The sequence below is a fragment of the Cajanus cajan genome, chromosome 5, assembly GCF_000230855.2.
Source record: "Cajanus cajan strain Asha chromosome 5, NIPB_CcT2T_4, whole genome shotgun sequence".
In the NCBI taxonomy this organism is placed as follows: domain Eukaryota; kingdom Viridiplantae; phylum Streptophyta; class Magnoliopsida; order Fabales; family Fabaceae; genus Cajanus; species Cajanus cajan.
In genome coordinates this window covers 17,632,033-17,656,534 of record NC_138521.1, presented here as the reverse complement: position 1 = coordinate 17,656,534, position 24,502 = coordinate 17,632,033, and the positions used below count along the sequence as shown (strand labels likewise).

Sequence of the window (24,502 nt, the reverse complement as noted above, 5' to 3'; positions counted from 1 at the left end):
GATCATCAAACACATACCAAAATAATTCCTATGGAGACTTAGGGGTGGTCTTATCTTAGATGAGAATCTCTAATGCATAAGCACAATCTCTGTCATTCCAAGACTACTCCATGATCTTAAGGTTGTAAGAAAATTGATACATAATCTAAACTTACCCTCTTTGTCTCTCTTTTAAACAAGACTCTAGTTGGACTCAAGAGTCCAAATCCAAAGCATCCTCTCAAATATACTTCCTAACTCAACTTTATTTATTAAAAACACCCTTTACTTATATTATAAGTTTGATTAAATAAATTAATTAAACTTATATTATCAATATTATTAAAATAAATTATTTTATTATTATTTTTGAAAAAAAAATCTATACACCTACTATTATATATTTTATTTTAAAATTTCACATTGACACAATTTTTTTTTATCTCGATGAATGATAAAGTATAGAGTAAATTACACTCTTTCCTTGAGAAATACAAAATATTACATTGTCCTTCTCTCTTATATTTGAAAATTACAATCATCTCCCTCGACAGATTACAATATATGTTATTCATATAAAAAAATACTAAATCGATAAATAAATAATCAAAATATAGTCTCCAAAATGAGATAAAGAGTCTCATATAACAATCCCTCAAAAGAAAACTTCATAATAAGATGAAAATACATGTCTAAGTATAAGTCTCCGATGTCACATGTCCTATCAAAGCAATCTCAAAACAAGGTTAAAGTCTCGTAACTAGCCTCATCAATATCTTGAGGAACATCACTTGCAACAATATACATAAAAACAACACATATATAAAGGGAGTGAAAAACTTCTCACTCTAGCTTATGGCATGAAACAAACGATGGATAACCAAACACACTCCATGTAACATTCATAATAATGACATTAATGGTAGGCATATAATCAACACTATGATGACACAATAACTTGTTCGCAACACATCATATCACTAATCTCACGAATCAAATACAATCACATACAAATATAAGATGCAATAGAAATGAACTTTAATTTGCATGCATGTGACGCCATTTACAAAAATAAGCACAATGCATATATAATGATTTGTTGATTTACAAATTTGTGACCATATGATGCATGTTACACAAACTTTCTATCATATCATGAATCACTAGACATATTCAACAATTTGTCACACATGATTTCTCATGCACAAATTAAATGTCTCATTCAATCAATGTATCAAGAACATCCATGTTTATTTCACTCTCATCAAGCATTATAATTACTCAACCAATCCACTTCAATTCAAGTAAAAGAAAAAATTCATAGATGGGGTGGTGCTTGACGAAAATCAACCCGCACTAATGTAGCTTGTTCAGAGAGTACGTACTCATAGCTCTTGGGATAGTTCATACCTAGCGTTATTTGCATCACGCCCGATGAGATAAATAGGGAGTTCATTGGAACTCCTACGCTTGACAAGACTTAAGTCATGCTTGACGTGAGTGGCATGGAAGCCCTCAACCTTAATAATGCTCAATGATACATGACTCACGTCCAATGCAAGCGGAATAGGGAGCACACTCTACTCTTTGGTGTAATAGTGCCCAACACAACACATATGACGTTTGATGCCATCGTAGAAAACCCAATTTTGTAGGAACACAAAGCATACAACTTACAAGCCAAAACTTACATATAACAATTCAATGGGTAAAAACAGTCTAAAATACTCATACAACACATCTATAAAGCACAAATTTCATACAATTATATATTTTTATTAATTACTCACATAATAACTATTGACCACATGCTTTTAGAGTTTGCCTAAGAGCCCATAAACAATTCAATTCATACTAAAAGGGTCTCAGCACACGAAATTAACCATAAATAATGACAATTTATAACAATTCAAGAGTAGGAATCATGAGGAAGATAACAAATGAGAACAAAAAACAATTGGGATTTTTTCCTTTCAAACAATGTACAACCTCACTACCCATTAATTAGCTCTCGTTTTAGAGCGAGAATTCTCACTCTCCCCTTTACATTGTTCAGTAAAAAGCAAAGGATGTGCTCACCAAGTTGATCTCCTCCTTTATCTTTTCCTCTTGGTTTTTCGGAGCATAAAATGAAAAATGAAAAATGAAAGTGTTAAGAAGAAATTGATGTATCTTTTTATTAATTTTTTTTTAAAAAAATCAACCCTCTTTAACTCAATCAACAGTTACATACCTCTAACCAATGTTATATTTTTCCTAAAATAATCTTAATGATAACAATAATAATAATAACATAGTAATAAAACATTACAATATACTTGCTTATAATTAATTGAACAATTATCAAAATACTTCATTTAATAATTAAATGCTCCACAAAATCGGTCCATTATTATTTTTAAAATAAACATTATAAATAATTAATTTTGAAAATGAGGAATGTTACATGATACATTATCCATTTTTAAAAATTTTCATTAAAGTTCCTTTAGCTAACGTTAAAAAAAAAGTTATTACTAAGACACCATTTACATTGATATCCCCTCAAATGTATAAACATTAGAATTTAGGTTTTAGGGTTTATAAATATTACACTATCCTCCCTTCTTGTTTTATACTAAAGATTTTTCTCTCTTTACAAAATCAAACATATTACACTTTAACACTCTATCTCTTGATTTACTTATTTAATTATTATTTTAAAAATCATTATAAATTTTGCTAATATTTACTATATATACCTTAAAAAATATTTTTCATTATTATCTTTACAAAATATTTTTAAAATTATATATTAAAATACAAATAATATATATACATATATATATATATACATACATATATATATAAGTATAATAAAATCAAATACAAGTATTAAGATATCATTTAATTAATAAAATTAATGTAATATTTTTATAAGTATTTAAAAAAAATAATATTTTTATTATATAATAATAATTATATATATAAAGGTAGCATATAAGTATTAAAATATTATTTAATTGATATTAATATTTTAATGATATCTAAATAAATTAGTGTTTTATGATAAATTATTATTTATTACATTTAATTATTGTAATGCTAAAAATATGCATATTAAATATATAATTTTTAAAGAAATATATTTATGTTAAATTTATTATTAATTAAAATATAATTATCAAAAAATTTAATACTTATATATATTTATAATTGTTTAATCAAGTGATTGAATGAAAATAAACTAAAAATTTTAAAACAATATTTTAATTAAAATCATATTTTTCTAATGAATAATTAAATTAAGAGTACACTTTTTATAAATAGTTAAATTAAAAGTAATTTTTTAAATTTTATAATAATTACTTTTTAATGATAATAAATTAATATAATAGAAAAGTGATAATATAATATTTGTTTAAAATGTAATTTACTTGTTATTTTAAAAGTGTAATTTATTTTAAGAGATAAAAGGGTAAATAATATAAATGTAAGACATTAATTTAAATAAGTTATATTATATATTTTACTATAAAAGACAAAGATAGTATATTTCTCTTAAGTTAAGGTAATGTAATTTTTTTTTAAAAAATATATTCAAGAAAAAATGTGTTATATTAACATTAGATGATTTTTATCGTTAAGAACTAAGATCCGAAAAGGAAATGGGAGTAAAGCGAAACCCGAAAACCGGTTTGAAAAACACAACGAGAGGGGCAAAGACATAATAGGTTTTATGGAGGGTTTAAAGGCGGCTGCCTGGCTGGGAGTGTTTGTGTCTCAGATCTTTTAACAGTTACCCCAACTCAACCCACTCTCTCCCATCTCCAAAATGTTGAGTAACTTGGCCAAGCGAGCCTCCGCAACCTTAAGGAACAACCTTCGTGTTTCTTCTTCATCTCCTAGATTTTGTGGTCCCCAAACAAGGACAAGCGCAAACGCACGCCCATTTCAGGGTTTCACCAACGTCGGGGTGGGTCGGCCCAAGTCGTTGCTCTGCGACGGTTTTTCTCCTCCGATGGCGCTGGGCAGAGGCCTGGCGAGCGTGGCGGAGGCTATCGAATCGACGGACACGGAGGACGATCAGGAAGAGGTGCAGAAGTTGTTGGAGGAGATGGCGAGGGCGGAGGAGAAATCGGAGAGCAACAGCTACAAGTACAAGATGCTGAAGCGGAGGCAGATAAAGGCGGAGACGGAGGCGTGGGAGGAGGCGGCGAGGGAGTACGAGGAACTGTTGGAGGACATGCGCGAGCAGAAGCTTGCGCCGAATTTGCCCTACATGAAGTCGCTGTTCCTGGGTTGGTTTGAGCCTCTGCGGGATGCGATTGTGGCTGATCAAGAGCTTTGCAAAGACAGCAAGTGCAGGTTGAGCCATGCTCTCTATTTCAACGAGTTGCCTGCGGACATGATGGCTGTGGTCGTCATGCACAAGTTGATGGCCTTGTTGATGACCAATTCCAATGGGGTCGGCACTGCTCGAGTCATTCAAGCCGCTTGTCATATAGGTGAAGCCATTGAGCACGAGGTATGTTATTGTTAATATCTTTTGCTCAAGGCAATACCCTTTGTACTTAGGTTCTGTTGGGATAAACTTCTATATAGATACTTCTAGGATAAAAAAATAGGAAAGCAAAATGAAATAAGTATTTTTTGTAAGTTGAAATAAGCTAATTTGTAGAAGCTCTATGATGGAGCTTTTTCATAAAAATTACAAATTAGTTGGTGCATAAGTTAGTTTTAACTCATAAAGAAGCTTGTCAAATAGGTGAAGCCGTTGAGTACGAGGTATGTTATTGTTAATATCATTTATATATGTGTGTATCTATGTATCTCTATTGCTCAAGGCAATACTCTTTGTACTTAGGTTTTGTTTGGATAAACTTCTATATAAGCACTTCTGGGATAAAACAAATAGGAAAGCAAAATGAAATAAGCTTTTTCGTAAGTTAAAATTAGCTTATGCATAAACTAATTTGTAGAAAGTCTCTGTCCCTGTCTCTGTCTCTGATGTAACTTTTTCAAAAAAATTACAAATTAGTTTGTGCATAAGTTAGTTTTAACTCATGGAGAAGCTTGTCAAATAGGTGAAGCCGTTGAGCACGATTGATATATTTATGTATCTATGTGTCTCTGATGCTCATGCTTTGTTCAAGGAAATATTGAGTATACTTAGGGTTTGTTTGGATAAAATTCTATAAGTACAAGCATTTCTAGGATAAAAAAATAAGAAAGAAAAAAATGAAATAAGCTTTTTCTGTAAGGTACAATTATTAAAGCTTTCTCATCATCTCATGTGGCTTTTCCAAAATAGTACCACTTAGCTTGTGCATAATCTAGTTTTAACTCATGGAGAAACTTGTTTCATTTTTCCTCACAGAATGAGAAGTGTTTCTTGAGAGGTTTATCCAAACAAACTCTTAATGCATTGCTACAGCAGCCACTTGAGTTTATGTTCAGTAAAAAGTGTGCGTGGTTTCAGTTTTTATTATTCAACATGGATGTTGCTACTATGAATTTTCAATATTCAAGTGTTTATTAACTGAAATTCTACTCTTTGATGTGGATCAGGCTAGGATATACCAATTTATGAGGAGGGAGAAGAGAACAACCACAGACAAATCATCTGATCTTGCGCGTGTTGTACAAGGAGGAAAACAGACTGAAGAAAACGAGGAAATGGATAAAAAGCAGAACATACTTCGGAAGAGAGTTGCGGGTTTGATCAAAAAACAGAAGAAGCAACAAGCAATGCGAGTAGTTCGGGGACAAGATAATTGGAAACCTTGGGGTCAAGAAGCTCAAGTAAAGGTTTGTAATGCTAGTACTTACCTTTGAACAGGGAAGGTTTCTTCTCTTTGTATTATAATGTATTTATCGTCATTCCAGGTTGGTTCTCGATTGATGCAACTGTTAATAGAAACGGCCTACATTCAGCCACCCTCCAATCAGTTTGGAGATGGTCCACCAGATATACGCCCTGCATTTAAGCATACCCTTAGAACATTGTCAAATGATTCACAGTGAGATTGATGTTACTCTTTCACAATCAATATCTATAAATTTGAACAAGTATGTTTTCTTTCTTAAATAATGGATGCTTTCCACTTGACTAGGAAGGAATTTAGGAGATATGGTGTTATTGAATGTGATCCTCTGGTGCAAAATGGCCTTGAGAAGTCTGTAAGTAACTCCAGGGAATGATTGTACTTGAATTCATGTCCACATTTCCTTGAGTAGGTTATTAGGCAGAATTATTACGATCAATACTTTCAGCTATACATTTGCTTTTTCATGCATAAGGTCATGAGATTGATGCCATCATCAAAATGTGTTTATATTGACAGGCAAGGCACATGGTCATCCCTTACATGCCAATGTTGGTGCCACCTATTAACTGGACAGGGTACTGCAGATGTTTATACAATTCATTATTTATTTGTTTATTTATTTTTATATATTTGTAATGATTTAACATTTTTCTACTATTTTTATCTTAGTTTAATTGCCTTGTCTAATAATGCCTACGATTTTGATATTATAATTTGAATCATATGAACAAGTTCAAACTTCAAATATCTCATTAGTTTGCTTTATTTTTACTAATTTTATTTTTATGCTCAGAACATATTGACATGCAGCTTGGAATTATGAGTTATGACTAGGTTCTGTTTTGCTTATTGCAATATTTTTGTAGGTATGACAAAGGTGCATACTTGGTTTTGCCATCTTATGTTATGAGAATACATGGAGCCAAGCAACAACGTGAAGCAGTTAAGAGGGCTCCCAAGAGTCAACTTGATCCTGTTTTTGAGGTTGGGATTTCTTTTTAAAACTGTATGTGCATTTGCAAGTCTGTTCATGGTTTACAGTTAATACTTGTTGAAATTAATTCTGGTATTGCTTTGTAACTAGGCCCTTAATACCCTTGGCAATACCAAATGGAGGGTAAACAAAAGGGTGATTTGTGTGATAGATCAAATATGGGCTAATGGAGGACGTTTGGCTGGTTTGGTGGATCGTGAAGATGTGAGTGCTAATCAAACTTGCTAAATTTATTTGTTGAACTCCTAAATTCTCTCAAAACACAGCCATTCTACTGGAAGAAACGATCTCCAAATAGAGGAGCTTCTCAGCACAACAGTATAGATTTCTTTTTTAGAAGCATGCACACACTTTTTAGTTTTATTGAACACTTGGGTTTGATATGTATACATTAATTAATAATGCGCATGAATTCCCATTTAAAATTTCCCCCTTGATTCTTAATTGTTTATTATGGATTGGGTATTGTTATTCAACCCATGGTTACTAAATGCTCAATCAGAATTAATCTCATCCAAAAGTGCTTACATGGAGTATTTATACTCTACTAAACACGAATAAGAGTCTAAAGAAGTTTAAGTCGCAACTTAAGCCCAAAAGACCCAAATGGGTGGAACCACTGGTGGATGCTATGCCTGTTAGTGTTATGTGAGTAGTGGAAGTGGAGCAGAAGCTATGATTTGTGCTGGAACAGTGGGTGGAATATTTAGAGGAATGTAACATACCCAACATAAGCTATTGATAAATTGAAATAAGTTGGATGCCTAGTGGGCTATAGATAGATTAGTCAAGAGGAAAACCCCTTAGGTCCAATAAGAGGTTAAATCCTTCTAGGATGTACCACCTTCGACTTCATTGTCCCTTTGCACCTTCAACCTCAGGTTTCTGACTCAAAAAATAGAGAAGAAAGAACATGGCCTTTCTTTAGTGCTGCAACTTAACTACAGCAAATTCAAGACATTTCTGTTGTTTTCTTGTTGTGTGGTGTGTTCTGTACACTTCATAGTTTGTAAGATTCCACTAATTTTTTGTTGCAGACCTTTGTTTTTTTGTTTGCTAAAAATTCCAGCATCTTCCTTTGTTGGAAAGCCTCTTTAATTGTGATCATCTGTAGCCCACATTAATTGTAGCCTTTTTGGGCTGCTTGCATTGCAGCCTCCTGCACCTTCATGGTGTTGGGTGTGATGGACTGCTTATAAGGCTTAGGCAGTCCTCACCTTACAGGCTAGTTTTGTGAGGTTGAAATATAAACCCAAATTCTAAGATCCTTAATTATTCCACAAGAGAAATAGAAAAGATAGCACACAAATTCTCACTGTTTGCGTACTACCCTACACACAAGAAGAGATTTTCAAAAAATTATATGCTAAACATAAATGGATAAAACAAAATCCTTAATTATTTTAATGAAGTGAATATCTACAGTCTTATTACCTATTTATTTTCAGAAAATGTTGCATGCTTGTGTCTAAGTAATTTTGTATGTGCATCTAAAATTAGCTGTCTTTCCTTTGTGCACTTCTCCATTCTGGTGACCTCTTCATATTTCATAGCTTTTTTTATTGAATTTTCTTTTTATCTTAAAGGTTCCCCTCCCCTCGGAACCGGATACAGAAGATGAAGCAAAAATCCGAAAATGGAAGTGGAAAGTCAAAGCTGTGAAAAAGGAGAACAGTGAGAGACATTCACAGCGATGTGACATAGAACTTAAACTTGCTGTATGAATCTGCTAATCCTAAAGAGGTTGAGTTATATATCAAATGCTTTCCAGGAGATGTTGCATATCTTCATCATTGTTTCATTTGGATGTAGGTTGCACGAAAGATGAAGGATGAAGAAGGCTTCTATTATCCTCACAATCTTGATTTTCGAGGGCGAGCTTATCCCATGCACCCATATTTGAACCATCTTGGTTCTGATTTATGTCGAGGCATGCTTGAGTTTGCAGAGGGACGTCCTCTAGGGAAGTCAGGCTTGCATTGGTTAAAAATACATCTTGCAAATTTGTATGCTGGTGGTGTCGACAAGTTATCTTATGATGGTCGAATAGCATTTACTGAGAACCACCTGGATGATATATTTGATTCTGCAGACAGGCCTCTTGAAGGAAAGCGCTGGTGGTTGCAGGCAGAGGATCCTTTTCAGTGCTTGGCAGCATGCATCAATCTCTCTGAAGCATTGAGAAGCCCCACTCCTGAGACTACCATTTCTCATATGCCAGTTCACCAGGTACCTTCTGTGAGATGTAAGCATTGTTATTTTGGAACAATTATAATGACTGATTTTGCTTTTTATAATTAAAAGGAAAATCCAGCTACCATATTTAATTGACATTTTTCATCTATACTGGAAAGTATAATCATTTCTCTCGGAAACAGAGGCATTAGCAGGAGGGTGAAGGCCTTTAAAGTTTAATCAGAATGGCATAAATTCATATTGGTGTAGCATGTTTTCCATTTCCCTTTTGGGAGAAACACGTAATATATTATGGGCATCACTCAAATGATGGTTAAGAAATGTGTCAATTAAGATAATCACATAATAATTTTAATTGCTATTTCTCTTTTCCTTTTTTTTTGTGTTTACTGAGTTTTTTCAACCAATCTTGGAAGCTTATCCTTGCGGACCTTGCCACATTTCGAAATTGAGTTGTGGCAAATATCTAATCAATAAATATTACATGTAAAATTAGATTTATATTATAGCAGTATTTGCTTCTTGCATACTTGTCTTGATCAACGTTGTGCTCATTCAATGAATAAGAACTTGAGCTTTCATTCAGTCATTACTCTAGGAATGTGTAATTGAAAGCCCTGGCTGGCTTGGTCTTGGCTTTTATAACAATCCCAGATAAAAAGATGAGTTAATGCTTGTTCATAACACAAGGTTTTCAGGTATCCCATACCTAATTAATTTCAGAATTCAACAAAGTTGGTATACTTGAACTGTAACCCAAAACGGTTTTGCTCTGACATTTCCTAGTCATTCAACATGAGTATGCATGCTAATGAAGTGGAGGCTTGATGGCTGTTAATCCATTCCTTAGTATTTCTCTCCTCATTTCAATTTTTCCCTATACTTGCTAGGATGGTTCATGCAATGGCTTACAACACTATGCAGCGCTTGGGAGGGACAAGGTAATATAAACATCAAATTTTCCATTTTTTATTTCATTTTTTTAAAGTTTTGGTTTTGGTTTTTGTGTGTATTGGACAGGGTTGGAGTTCTATAGGAGTTTGATAAATGTTTAGTTGGAAAGTTATGTGTCATAAATACTAAAATCCCACGTTGACTATAGCTATGCCCAAAGTAAAGAGGCTTGGACAATCCTCATGTCATGAGTTAACTTTTGGAGTTGAGTTGGACCCAGCCCAAATTCAAAAATAAACCAACCCTTCATGCAAATGGTTATTTTAAGCTTTTTTGCGTGATCTTGTTTGAATATGACTTTATTTTTTGCATTGGATTGGTTTTAAGTTTAGGTTCAGTGAGAGTATTAATGGTGTGTTTGGCATGAAGGAAGAGGTAAGAATGAGGAAATTATTGTGGGCCCCATTGATTAAAAGCTTATTCTCTAACAAGTGGAAATGGGGGTTACTTACTCTGCAAAAATCAAAATGCTAGGCTTGCATTTGTGCACAGTGGTTGTTATATATTATATGTATGTGTGTATATCATATTTGGTTATGTGATAAATATAAGTGTGTATATAGGGTTTAGGATTCAGGGTATATATATATATGAGGAAATATTCACTTATTTCAAGTCTTATTAGACTTATTCCACTTAATAACTCATGTTTTATATCAAATTTCAATGATCTAACTGTTGATTTAAAAGTTTTTAATGCATAGATCAAATTTACAATTTTTTAAAAAAATTGAAAACTATTTGATACTTCTTTATATAGATTTAAATTAACGTATAAAATATTTTTATGATTATTTATTAATTTGAATTAATATAACGAAGTATCAAATAGTTTTCAAATTTTTTAAAAATTTGTAGACTTGATTTATGCATTAAGAATTTTTAATTTAATGATTAAATTGTTAAAATTTGAATTAAAATATGAGTTATTGAATGAAGTAAGTCTAATTAGACTCTCTTGAAGCAAGTGGATCCCTCTTATATATATATATATATATTTATTTATAATACACAATAGACAAAATATTATATATACATATTTATTTTTAAAAATAATAAATAAAATAATTTTATAATAAAAATAATAGTAATAATAAATAAATAAAACAATAATAAAAATAAAATTTATTAATTATTTTTTAATAAATTTATTTATAAAAATTAACTTCCACTCTATTTTTCTTCTATTTCTCTTTTACCAAACAATCTTTATTTTCTTTCTACTTACCTAATTCCCTACACTTCATTTCTCTCTCTCTCTTTTTTTTTGTCTCTCCATTTCTTTCTTCTTTACCAAACACAATGTAAAATATTGTTAATTTTACATTTCTATATTATTTCAGCTCAACTGCTTGAAAATTTCAGATTGATGATAGGAACTGAAACCTATGAATGCGTTGAGCTGGATAATTTTTCAATTAACATATTTCATTGTCTAATTTATATGAATTCACTTTTTATAGTGATTGTCAAATTAAAATTAATCTAAAGCAGACTTTGCTACGAGTGAAACTCTGTTAGGACTGCAGGAAAGGGAGAAGAGTGATTTCTCTCCTATCTCTTGTTCATTTTCATGCTATTCAATAAGATCTTTCTTTTCTTTCTCTTTCCTAATTCTTGGTTCCTAACAAATTGGTTTGACCTTCCGGATAGAAGTTGGTCAATGATGACGGAGCTTTGGGTTTTTTTCCATGCTAACCATACTTTCTTCACCAGATCGGCTACCAAAATTCAAGTTATACAGTACCCACTTATGTCTCTACCACCACCGGAGCCACCGGATGCTAATTTGCAGGTGGTACTAAGTGGGTTGTTATGGGCAGAGAAACCATTATGGTGATCCTTCGCACAAATTGATTCTGATGGAGATGAAGGATACAGGGGAATAATGGATATTTTTCAACTACTATTGCCCAGGAGATTTTTTATTTTTATTTATTTTTTATTTTCAGGATTTCAACCTTGAGGACAAGGTTGTTTTTTAGGCGGGGTGGTATTGTTAGGACTGCAGGAAAGGGAGAGTTGGTTAGAATTAGTTTGTTATAAATAGGAGGACTTTAGGGGAGAGAATGGAGGCAAAAAGTTATCATTTGTAAATTGAGCATTAACTCTTTGTGAAAGGAAAAATCCTTTGTGAGGGGGAAACCCTTGGAGGAGAGATTTCTCTCCTGTTACTTATTCATTTTCATTCTATTCCTTAAGATCTTTCTTTTCTTTCTCTTTCCTAATTCTTGGTTCCTAACATATTTTAAGTAACAGTTTGGTTTGGATTGTTTACATCATATTCATTGTACAGTTAGCTTGTACTGAGGACAGTATGTTTTCATTATTGTTTGATATTTGTATGCTTCGAAAGGTGGGACCCTGCATTCTTAACTAATTGCTCTAAACTTTTATAAATATTAGTCACAGCACCCTACTCTTTTGCAGATTCTTTTTAATCACTTTTCATTTAAAATTATATCCACTTTAACATGCAGTAGACTAATTTTTTGTTTGGGCATGACAAAATTGTCTTACATCAGTTCTTTTTTTAATTCTGCCTCATCATCAATGTGCTGCTTGTATTTTTTTGAAGTTGGGTGCTGCTGCAGTCAATCTTGTTGGTGGAGATCAGCCGGCTGATGTTTACTCAGGAATTGCTGCCAGGTAATTATTATTACTGTTTCTAAAATTGAACTGGTCATTGAACATATAAAAGCAGTGGTTCGTTGTATATTGGTTGAATTGAAAGGTTGATAATTAAATATATAATATTGAATAATAAACCTTTTGAAATTAGTACAAGTGTTGGGAATTGTAGCAATTATATTCAGATTCATGTTCCATTTAATCATGTACCCAAAGAATATCATACATGCAGTTAGGAAGTTGTAGTGTTATTAATCTCCTTGTTAATGAAATATCATGCCTAGTAATTGCAAGATAAATCAGTTTTCCAATCAATCTTCGATATCTCTTTGGGTTTGATAAAGGTTCCCCTTGATTAGCCATCAATTTTTCATTTGGGTCCATAGGAATAGGACTATCAATTGAGCTACAAGATGTCATACCTGTTTCCTTCAAAATATCTAGAGCATACTTTCTTTGAGAAATTGCAATGCCATCTTTTAATTGAGCAACTCTAATACCAATAAAGTGTTTTAGATTGCCAACATCTATTGTTTGAAAGTGGTTGAACACTTGAACAAATGCTTTTTCAGCTGAGAAGTTTTAGGAGAATCACCTGTAATGACTATATCATCAACATAAGTGTGACAATAAAAGACCGGATGATCTACTTCATTGCAATGTAGCCCAAAATTCTGCACAACATAACTGAATTTCTCAAACCAAGCTTGTGGAGATTGTTTGAATCCATAAAGAGATTGACGAAGGTTGTAAGGGGCAGAAGATGGTCGAGCTTGGTTATTTTGACTTTAATTGAAGATATTCCTCTTTAGAAATTTTTTAGATTTAGAGCTATTTACCACCTTTTTAGTGAATCCATGAAGGGAGTAACACATTTTTTGAGTAAGACCCATTCTTTTGATAGTAGGGATGACATGAATGAATGAAACTAGGGGAGCCCAAGCTTGTGGAGATTGTTTGAGCCCATAAAGAGATTAACAAAGTCTCTAAGGGGAAGAAGATGATTAAGCTTGGTTATTTTGCCTTTAATTGAAGATATTCCTCTTCAAAAGTTTGATTTACAGACATTTGCCATCATTTCAGTGAAGCCATGAAGGAAGTAAAAGATTTCTTGAGTAAGACCCATTCTTTTGATAGTAGAGATTGAGATGAATGAATGAGACTAGTTTTTATTTATTTTTTATTTTTTTTTATGTAACAGGCACACATGTCTTCTCAAGAAGATGAGAGCCATTTCCTTCTCTAGCATGCCTAATAATCCTCCTCAATTCTTTGTCTTGGAATACACAACAATTATTATGAAAAATAACAATGCAAGATGTGTTTTGTATATTTTTGTATAGTGACAAGATTTATGCACTCCTTGGGCATAAAGAACATTTTAGGGGTAATAAAGGGGTCTATTTGGATGTTTCCTATACTAGCTAGGACATGGGGAATTAGTGGAAAAGTATTTATATGTTGGGCACATATGGTATGTGGCTCTAGTCTTAGAATGTGGGTTTAAACCTAACTCATCCCTACAAAATCGACTTAGGTGAAAGTTGTCCCCTACTTATATATTCTTTGTTGGCCTTATCTCTAGTTGATGTGAAATTTAAGTTTTTTCTCATATGCCCCTCATGCCCAATACTATTGAACTTGATGCGTTGATAAATGGTGCATGACCCTTTTTAATGGGTCTAGGATAGGCAGGGAAAACTTGAGTTTTTTTTTTTCTGATACACACTCTCACACTTAGCACTATTGAGTTTAGTGTGTGTATAAATGGTGGTTGACCCTTTGTTAAATGGATTTAGGATAGTTCTGATCATAGTAGTCAATAATGGGCAGAGCGGCCGCTATCGCGGCGCTCTGGAGCGGAGCGGCTTGACCCCGCAACCTCGTTGCTGTCGCGTGGCAGATTTGTGTCGCGGCCGGAGCTGCCGCATTGGTGGCGGAGCGGGGCGGCAAAAATCGCGGAAACAACGGCGCGATTTCGACATACCCGTCATTAAGGGTAAGTCCATCTTTTCAAATGGGTTTTTTTTGCCCTAATGCTCCCTTCTCCCTCTCACGGTTTCAGTTCTCGCACTCCTCTCCTCTCTCTCTCGGATTTTGTTTCTTTCTTCTCCGCGATCGTGCCCGTAGTCCTCTATTTCGAACTCCAGCTCCGACGAACGCCAGCTCCGACGCGCCTCCAGCTCCGACGCGCCTCCAGCTCCGACGTGCCTCCGTCCGCTTAGTTTGTCTTCTGTTCTCCTTCGACTCTTCTCTCTTTTATGTAACATTGCAACATAATTTTATTTTTAATTTTTTATTAAATTATTTCAGTTAATTTTATTTTTAATTTTTGATTAAATTTAATTCAACAAATTTTATTTTTAATTTCTGTTTAAATTTAATTTAGCAAATTTTATTTTTTATTTTTGATTAAATTTAATTCAGCTGATTTTATTTTTAATTTCTGATTAAATTTAATTCAGAAAATTTTATTTTAAATTTCTGATTAAATTTAATTCAGCAAATTTTATTTTTAATTTTTGATTAAATTTAATTCAGCTGATTTTATTTTTAATTTCTGATTAAATTTAATTCAGAAAATTTTATTTTTAATTTCTGATTAAATTTAATTCAGCTGTTTTATTTTTAATTTCTGATTAAATTTAATTCAGCAAATTTTATTTTAAATTTTTGATTAAATTTAATTCAGCTGATTTTATTTTTAATTTCCATGCATGACTTAGAATCATGTGTCATAGCTCCACAGCTATAACAAGAAAATGAAGTTTGAAGCAGTCAGTAAACATTTGTAAGATAAAATGAGAGTATAAATAAATTCGGAGACAAGAGCAATTATCAAACTTCAGAGATTAGATAAAGTAGTAACTAATTGGGCCCCAGTAAATTTGAATCATAAACTCCAGCTATTGGCCCTAAACATTTTATATTATGTATTGTTTGAGTACTATGAACTTTTAATTATTAAAAATGTTTAATGCATGAATTTAGAGTTATTTTTTGTTTTTTTAGCTTTTATATATATATTATTAATTATTTAATATATATAAATTAATATTAAAATAGCGGTTATCCCGCTCCGCGTCATCCCGCTATCCCAGTTTTAGGGTCGACCGCTCCGCTCCGCTATCCGGGATTGACTACTATGGTTCTGATACCATCTTAGAAATTGGGTTTTGAGCTTAACTCAATTTTACAAAACCGGCTTATTATGCAAGAGTTTTTCCTCACTTATATACTATTGTTTGGCCTTATAAGGTGAGCATTGGATCAAAATGAATTGTTGAACAGGTTAGTGGTTGCTGGAAAAGATATCAGAATGGCTTAGAAAGGTGCCAAAAAAGTTCTAACAGTGACTGGGAAAATTGTAGGAAAATTCAAGAGCATCGAAAGGTCACTTGAGAATATGATACTCATTGGGATAAATGTTGGTCACTGGAAAATGTCACCAGAAAATTCCAGCTGTGTTTTTTATTGTCTAACTGCTTCAAGAGCCTAATCGAATCTTCTACAGGGATTTTTTTGCAGAAGTATAGCTCGCCGTAGATCAGGAGTTCTAATACCACGTGAGCAAAGAGAAAAGCAAAAATTTTCTAAATTTGCTTGAATGATAATTCCATCCGGACGAGTGGACTTATTTATAATTAAGAGTATTGCAGCTATAATAAGTATGTAGGCAAACTAGAAAAATAAAATTAAAGTTCTTATTTCCTTAAATATTCCTTTTTCCAACACATGCTCCCAATGTGGGACCCAAGTCTCGTATCACTATATGCAACTCTAGTGCCCATGTGGGGTGGCTGTGCACTAGCGCTTTGACTAGTCTCGGGAGAATACTGCAATATTGGAATCACCACCCATGCCACACATTTGCAGTTGAGAGACATGGTGAAAAGTTTTGATACTGATTGATAAGAACTTTGTGAGAGCCACGTTACAAATGCTAATTGCGATATAGTTGAAGATCCCAAGGCCCTATAAACTTCACACTAAAATCCCATAACTTCACCACAATAACCTTGTTATTGGATCGTAGTAGTTTTCAACCAAGGATGATATACTAACAAGCTAAGAGAATAAAGTACTACTTCCCTTCCCTTTTTTCAATTTTTCTCTTGCTACTTGATTCCATTCTACAAAAGGAAGCCAGTTGCATTGTAATCTTCCCCCTTGTGACCCTATTAAATACTAATATTACTATCTTTTTATGTCTTATCTACAAAAAATCTGTATAACTTTATTTTCTGTTTCATTTTGAAATAAATTTACTTGTTTTGATTCCTTAAGGGCTACTGTTTTGATGAATTTAACTTTGGCAATATGATGCAGAGTACTTGAAATCATGAAAAGAGATGCAGAGAAAGATCCCCAAACTAATCCAAATGCATTGCATGCTAGGCGGCTAATCAACCAGGTTTCTATTAATTGCAAGTATCAAAATGTTATTTTCTTTTTTGAATGTTCTGCTCTAGAATATTTGAAGATGGAATGGTGGGGGCTTTAAGCCTTGTTATCAACATTATTGACTTGTCTGACACAATACAAGTGGCTTTTAGTTTATTCTTTGTAATATGAAAGGGCATACATATGTGCCAGCCTCAAACTTGTATCTAATCACTATTATAACTAACACCATTAGGTGGACCGAAAGTTGGTGAAGCAAACAGTGATGACATCAGTCTATGGAGTGACTTATATTGGGGCCAGGGACCAGATAAAGAGGAGGCTAAAGGAGCGTTGTGCCATTGAGGATGATATTGAGTTGTTTGCTGCTTCCTGCTATGCAGCAAAAGTAAGAAAGTTTTTGAATCAGTGAGGTTGTATGTCAACATTTCTAAATCTATATTATTGTTTATTTTACTTGGTCATTATTTTACAGACCACTCTCACTGCCTTAGAAGAGATGTTTGAAGCTGCTAGGAGTATTATGAGTTGGCTAGGTGAATGCGCAAAGGTATGTCTGATTTTGCATTGAATATCATTGCTTAAAAGAATGAGTGATTTAACTGTTTATAGCTGTTAAATATAGCTAATGTGAACAAATGGCTAATATATCAATTTGTTATATCTATTATATTGTCTTATCACAATCCTTTTCATTGTTTGTTTATCAAGCTTATTTAAATTCTGTATGTGTAATCTTATTCTTTTCAAATATTAGAAATTTTTGACGGACTATGGGTATAGTAAGATGTTCTCTATAACCAAAAACAAATATGAAAAGGAACACAAAAGTTGACAGTCAGGTCTTTTAGTTTTAGAAGTTTGTGGCTGACAAGACTTATTGAGCTGTTAATACTTAGTAGTATCTACACAAAATTGGAGATTTTGTTTATCATTGTTAGGGTTGGATTTGTTTCTATTCTACATAGACTACACATCTTCCCTTTATTATTAGGTGCTTAGTTGCATTCTACATATCAGTCAAAGAACATGCTAATGATGACCTTGAGGATCTAGTGTTAGAGTTAGAGAATTATGTAATGCCTTTTTAAAGATTTTACCTTTCCAAGCCATTTCATTTCATCCATGATTACTTATGGCTTGTGTTATTGTCCACAACTTCAATAGTATGTTGTCATGTTACGTTTTTTAAGTCTACCCCTTTTTCTCTACTTCCATTGTCATCAATGTACCTTTGGATGTTTCGCTTGTTGTTCTAGCCCCAATCGTTGCTCCTCACTTACCATTGACAGCCAAGGCCTCCATTGGAAGCTCCACCCACCGATTCTCCAACATCATCTCTTACTCTAAACATTTGTTTGCCAACGTCACCTGCACCTGAATTTCCCATTGTCCTCCACAATAGTATTCGGTCCTCTTGCAATCCCAATCCTTTATAGTAGTTCCCTCATCACTCAGTGTTAAATATATGATTTAATAATGAGTAGAATCCTTAATTTCTGCTATACAAGTTTCCTTAATTATAAAGGAATCAATCATATTAAATCATATATTTAATACTCCCTCTCAAGTTGGATCATAAATGTCATGAGCCAAGCTTGTTACAACTATCATCAAGGGATTTTCTAAATATATCTACCAATTGGTCATTGGGAACGTGCAAAGATGCATGTTTTTGTCCAACGTGTGATCATTACGTGCTAGAATGCGATGGCACAAGGTGGCAGACAAAGGCAATTCTTGGACAAATTAGGTTGTTGAAGACTCCCTTGGTCGAAAGTGATGGCACACATTGATCAGAGGCATGGTGGAGTGTGGAGAAAAGATAAATACTAGAAGAACGGGGATTGAATAGTGTGTATCAAAAACTCACTTTTTTGTAGTGAAATAGTAACACTAGTCAAATGGAATGCGAATAGAAGTTAGATGAAACATTGGGTATTTTTATATCGGTTCATCTACCATTGAGACTATGTTCAATTTTTAATCCAACTAGATTGAATTTCACTATCTTTTAGTAAAGATACAAGTATTCTTTCAACAAGCCACTTCTTGCTCAACCTCAAGTAACCTCAAGTATTTTTTGACTTTCTTCTTCAAGCAACTATCCAAGTATTCTTTTTACAACAAGCCTCTCCAGGCATAACAACCAAGTATTCTTTTTTAAACAAGCTTTTCCAGGCTCAACCAAGTATTATTTTACAGACAAGCCTTTCCAGGCTCAACTTTATAACAATGGTTATGAAGTTTAAAAAGATGTTTGTCTCACTTTGACGCTATACAACCAATGTAGTGCATTGAGTTGTTTACAAGAAAGAATAAAGTTTATACACAAGTATAATTTACAGAGTACATTTCTTTGTGTATATTTCTATACATGTCTCTTTTCTTTCTCGAGCCACAAATCTTATGTAGTAGCTTTGGAGAAGATGACTGTTGCAATACTTAGAGTCCAGTTCACAAGTTTGATTCGTCTGTCTCTAATGTCTTTCCTTGTGATGAGAGGTAATTGTTGACTTATTTAATGTAAATAATGCATTTCATGAAATGATATTTCTTATTTGATCAAGGGAGCTACTTATCATCTTTCCATACCAAATGAAGCTTGTAGAAGCAATGTCAGTGCAGAGCAGCAAAGAAACGCCTATATTTGCTTTTTTCCATGATTTCAAGGATCTTCGTCCTTGGTTCTAACGAAAAGCATGGTCTTGTTCTCTTTAACAAATTTGAGTTCCAAGATGATTTTTTAGTTTGATTTGTTAATGAATAAAATATTCAAATGAATTTTGTCGTTAATCTCAATAAATAATGAACATTTAATCTATATGAGATAGATTGTATGTTTCGTCTTATTCACATTGTCTTACAAATGATCTGCGTCTTACACTTTGTCTGTTAAACATTTTCGAAGACATTATCTTGTAAAAACGTTTGTTAACATTAAAATTCTAAAACTTGAGGGATCTCATATCGTTTTTTGACTTAACATGGAGTGGCAAACAAAAGCTCTAGGATTGCAATTACTATTCACTATGTTGGTACTGTTCACTCGAGAAACACACAGTGAACAGTGCATGTCATAGAGTGGAGGCAAATGACGGTAGTTCTTGTACAAAAACATATCGTTGAAGACTCCCCTTGCTAGAAGTGGTGGCGCACCATCATTCAGATGCATAGTGGAGCAACTAAATGTTCACCGCATGGTTATTGTTCACAATATGGTTGATGTTAAAGAGAAAGCCAATGCTTTTGGATGCATGTGGCAACCATCGTCAGAGTTTCTTGGTTGCACGATGGTCGCTTGAGTGTGGTGACTCTGGTGGTCTAACTGTGTTGAAGACATGATGGCATTGTAGCAACCCTTAGAGCTCTGTTAGAGAAAGGCGTTGTGTGTAAGCACTTTCAGCAGCATTTCTGGTAGCACAGTGATTGCCTAAGTTTGGGGACTTAGGTGGTGTGGTTGTGTTGGGGAAAGAGTGGCTTTACAGCGGCCCATAGAGTTCCATAATTGTTTGCAGTAGTTTTCATGCAAAAATGTACACATCGAAAAGTAGTGGTGTGTGTGTGGGGGTCGAAAAACCTACAACTCCTTTAACTCTGGTACCGTATAGGAATTGTAGGAAGTGTGTGTTTTTACCACACATGTAATTATCTATTTATAATGAATTAGGATACAAAATAAGGAAATGGGGAATTGAAATATAACGAGCAATAAATAAATGCAGAAATGAAAGATAATGGGTAATTATGAGTATAATTCCTAATTTCCGCCATATCTCTAATTATAAAGGAATCAATCATATTTTGTAGTTGAGTTTGACCCAAATCCACATTCTAAGATGGTAGCATATGAGTATAATTCCTAATTTCCGCCATATCTCTAATTATAAAGGAATCAATCATATTTTGTAGTTTTGAGTTTGACCCAAACCCACATTCTAAGATGGTATCAGAGCTTATCTTAGTAGTTATTAATTGTTGTTGGGCCTATTGTGCCACCTGCTAACCATCTGTTGTTAGATTACCATAGATGTCTAGTTTTGCAAATTTTTTGTTCGATATGTTCAGTCTTTGGGTGAGGGGTGTGTTAGAGATTGCACATCAACTAGTGATAAGGTCAACAAAGTATATATAAATAGGGAGCAATCCTCACTTGACAAGTCAGTTTTGTAGGATTGAGCTAGACCCATAATTCAGAAAGAATATATCAAGTATGTTTTATATACTCCAACTGTAATCCTTGTATTTATTACTTATTATTCTCTGTATATATAATTGAGTTTGCTATTCTAACACTATGTTACTGTTGAAAAACAGGATAATATTTACATTTAATAGAGGTTTTATAGGCAACAGAATCACTGATTTAGATGAAACAAAAATATCCTCGAGTTATTTCTAATTAATACGATAAGCCTATGTCCATGGTTCCTTTACAAACAAACTTTAATTTCTTATTCTCTTTTGCTGTTCAACAATTACCATGTTTTAATGTTCATTATGCTTTGATTTGTTCACTTCTCAATCGTTGTAATGATTGAAATTTTGAACATGAAATAGGTGATAGCTTCCACTAACCAAGCAGTCCGATGGATCACTCCCCTTGGTCTTCCTGTAGTACAACCCTACCGACAATTAGGAAGACATCTTGTAATTTTCTCAACTGTTGGTTTTTTTTTTTTCCCCCTTTTATTTTTCATTTTTCTTTATTTTTTCTCTAATAGTCAAATAAATCAACAATTAGTTGAGAAGTTTCTTTGGCACTAATATGGTAATTGGATATTTACAGATAAAGACTTCCCTTCAGATATTGACATTACAACGGGAGACTAACAAGGTAAGTATTGATTTGATCAGAATTGACCAACCATATGTGGACTCGTGTTTTCACTTTGGAACTAATTATTGTTCTATTTGAATCTATCACAAAATTTCATGTCTGATTAAGATCCCATATATTTTGTAAGATGCATGATGCATCACCATCTTAACTTTAGAGTAGTAGTGCCTAGTAGCACTATCCAATTCATTTGTACACTTAATACTATATCACTTTGTTATTATTTTCGTATTATTTGTCAAAACCTGCACTGCTCTTGGGGCAAATATAGTAGGAAGTGTCCTTCCCTAGCCATACATTTGAAAGAACCATTTTGTTTTATTTCTGTGGATTTTATTTTCTATATTAGATTAATTTATGAGAAAATTTTTTAAGGTAAGCTAAATAGAACATCCATATTATTGTTACAGGTCATGGTTAAAAGGCAAAGAACAGCTTTTCCCCCAAATTTTGTTCACTCTCTTGATGGTTCTCACATGATGATGACTGCAGTTGCTTGTAAAAAAGCCGGGTTGAAATTTGCAGGTGCTTATTGGTTCATACGTATACAGTTATATGTGAATGTAATTTATGATCTTGTTTATGTACATCAATGTTTACCTCTGTTAGTAATTTAAATTTGTAAACCAATGCTTAATTGCAGGGGTTCATGATTCATATTGGACACATGCCTCTGATGTTGATGAGATGAACAGGATACTCAGGGAAAAGTTTGTTGAACTCTATGAGGCTCCAATATTGGAAAATGTAAAGTACTTATATATCTTTGTACAAGCATTTTGATTAGGTTAAATGTGCCATGTAGGTTGGTGACTTGGACATACCTTAGGCTAGATTGCCATGTATGAGGCATTATCCTTTTGCTTTATGCTCTATAACTGTTCTCTGTTGGTCAATTATTTTATGTTCACATTAAATCCAGTCAAACTTTCTGCTTTAAAGGGATTCCTGTGCAATGAAATGAATTACATAGTTGATCATATTCATGTGAAACAGACCATTTGCTTGTGAAACCTTCTATGCATTTTGTAATTATTCGAAGTATTTAAAGGTTTATCATATATAACCTCTACCTTTCTACCTGACAAAATTAATCACCATACCATGCTAATAATTATTTTTTTGGTATCTTAGGATGCTAGTTACTCTTGAATTTGTTATTTTATATATACTAATATGTAGAAGTAAACTTGTCATTGGATATCAAATGACTTGGTTGTTTAAGAGTTCCTTGTTTACTTGTAAATGCAGTTGTTGGAGAGCTTTCAAAAGACTTTCCCAACATTGAGCTTTCCTCCCTTACCCGAACGAGGAGACTTTGATCTTCGGGAGGTTTTGGAGTCTACCTATTTTTTTAACTAGGACTCTTGGAAACTCGGGTTATTTATCTAGTTCTACCTTCTCCTGGGGTCCTGTGGAGATCACTCCAATATGATGAAATTTGTATATATCTACATGCATGGGATTGCGAAAGCCCCAATGACAACAGTCATGGAGAAGAAACAAGTTTGTGAAGCAAGGATTGAGTTGTCAAATTAGAGTGCCTTACAGGAATTTTGTACATCTTTTCTACGCCTGTTTCAAACAGGCATAATTCCTTCCGTTGTTGGAATTCCAGTTATCCAAATCCGCCATTTATAGAAGATACAAGGAATGAAGGGATCTAACTTGGGTTTTTCATGAAAGAAAGGGGCCTCTGCTCATGGCTTTACAAATTTTGAACTATACAGCAGCCAATCTGTTTTTAGTTCATGGTTGATGTAACACAGACTAATGAAGGATTGGAGCACTGGTATTCATTTCTGGTATTTTCTCAGATCAGGAAGCTTCAGTCTGCTTGGTTTTCCGTTGCAATCAAGGTTGTTGGAAGATCCTTTTATGTTGCTTTTTTATACATTGTATTTTATTTCAATCTTCTTGGGAAGGGATTAGGAGCATGTATAACATTTTTGTCATGGTTACTGTCATATTTGTTCCGACACTGATTTTTTCCATTATTTGCATTGAATATATGTAAAGAAAATAAATACTAAAGAAATAAAGCTTGTTATTCAAGTTTCAATTAGTAAATGGATGTATGCTGTTTATTGTTACTTCATATACCCTCGTTGATTTTTGAACAGTAATTGTTTTATGCTTTAAATGAATGCCAAACGAAGCTGTAAAGCTTTTATTAGCGAGAATGGTCGTTAAATCGTAGTTAGAACTTAAGAAGACATGGTGAAAGAGTTTGATATTAGTTGGATTCTTATCAGGAGTATGTTAGGTGAGTCTGGAAAAGTATGTGAAGAGTTGTTCGCGATCGTATTTTCACGCATGAGTATTCTAAATTGGATTAACTAAAACTTATACCTATGCATGGAAAAAAAAAAAAAAAAAAATCTGCTTACGCCTGTCACTAATGCAAAAAGTTCAATGGGGTTAAAACAGTGATGAGTTTTGGTTGCGGGGACAAGTATTCCCAATATTTGACAGAAATAAAAATGGAATACAAATTTCATACCCATGAAATATTGGAGGCGGGGATGGATATAGGGTGCGAACACGCGGACTGAGACAGGGATATTGAAATCCACATTAGCCACTACTCCACCTTGTTACCATCCTTAAAAGTAACATCAGTGATCATTCAATCATCTATACTATTGATAAAGAGATTATCTCATTTTATGTGTATATTTATTTGGATAATTT

The 24,502-nt window shown here is 33.3% G+C and overlaps 1 protein-coding gene across 2 annotated transcripts; it reads left to right on the top strand.

Annotated features, from left to right (window-relative positions):
- Positions 1-3,661: 3,661 nt before the first annotated feature.
- On the top strand, positions 3,662-23,901 carry LOC109810806 (DNA-directed RNA polymerase 1, mitochondrial). 2 transcript variants are annotated; one of them, XM_020374373.3, is made up of 19 exons: positions 3,669-4,486; positions 5,530-5,769; positions 5,848-5,981; positions 6,075-6,141; positions 6,306-6,364; positions 6,656-6,773; positions 6,874-6,987; positions 8,370-8,501; positions 8,596-9,012; positions 9,870-9,920; positions 12,512-12,582; positions 16,894-16,978; positions 17,204-17,356; positions 17,444-17,518; positions 21,529-21,618; positions 21,758-21,805; positions 22,219-22,333; positions 22,452-22,555; positions 23,060-23,901. In XM_020374373.3, exons 1-19 carry the CDS (start codon positions 3,794-3,796, stop codon positions 23,168-23,170), a joined length of 2,877 nt encoding a protein of 958 aa, XP_020229962.2. In that variant the 5' UTR covers positions 3,669-3,793; the 3' UTR covers positions 23,171-23,901. The 2 variants fall into 2 exon arrangements, 1 of the variants encoding a protein (XP_020229962.2); XR_014433954.1 differs by lacking the exons at positions 21,758-21,805; positions 22,219-22,333; positions 22,452-22,555; positions 23,060-23,901 and having other exon boundaries at positions 3,662-4,486; positions 16,894-16,991; positions 21,529-21,594.
- The last annotated feature ends 601 nt before the right edge of the window (positions 23,902-24,502 follow it).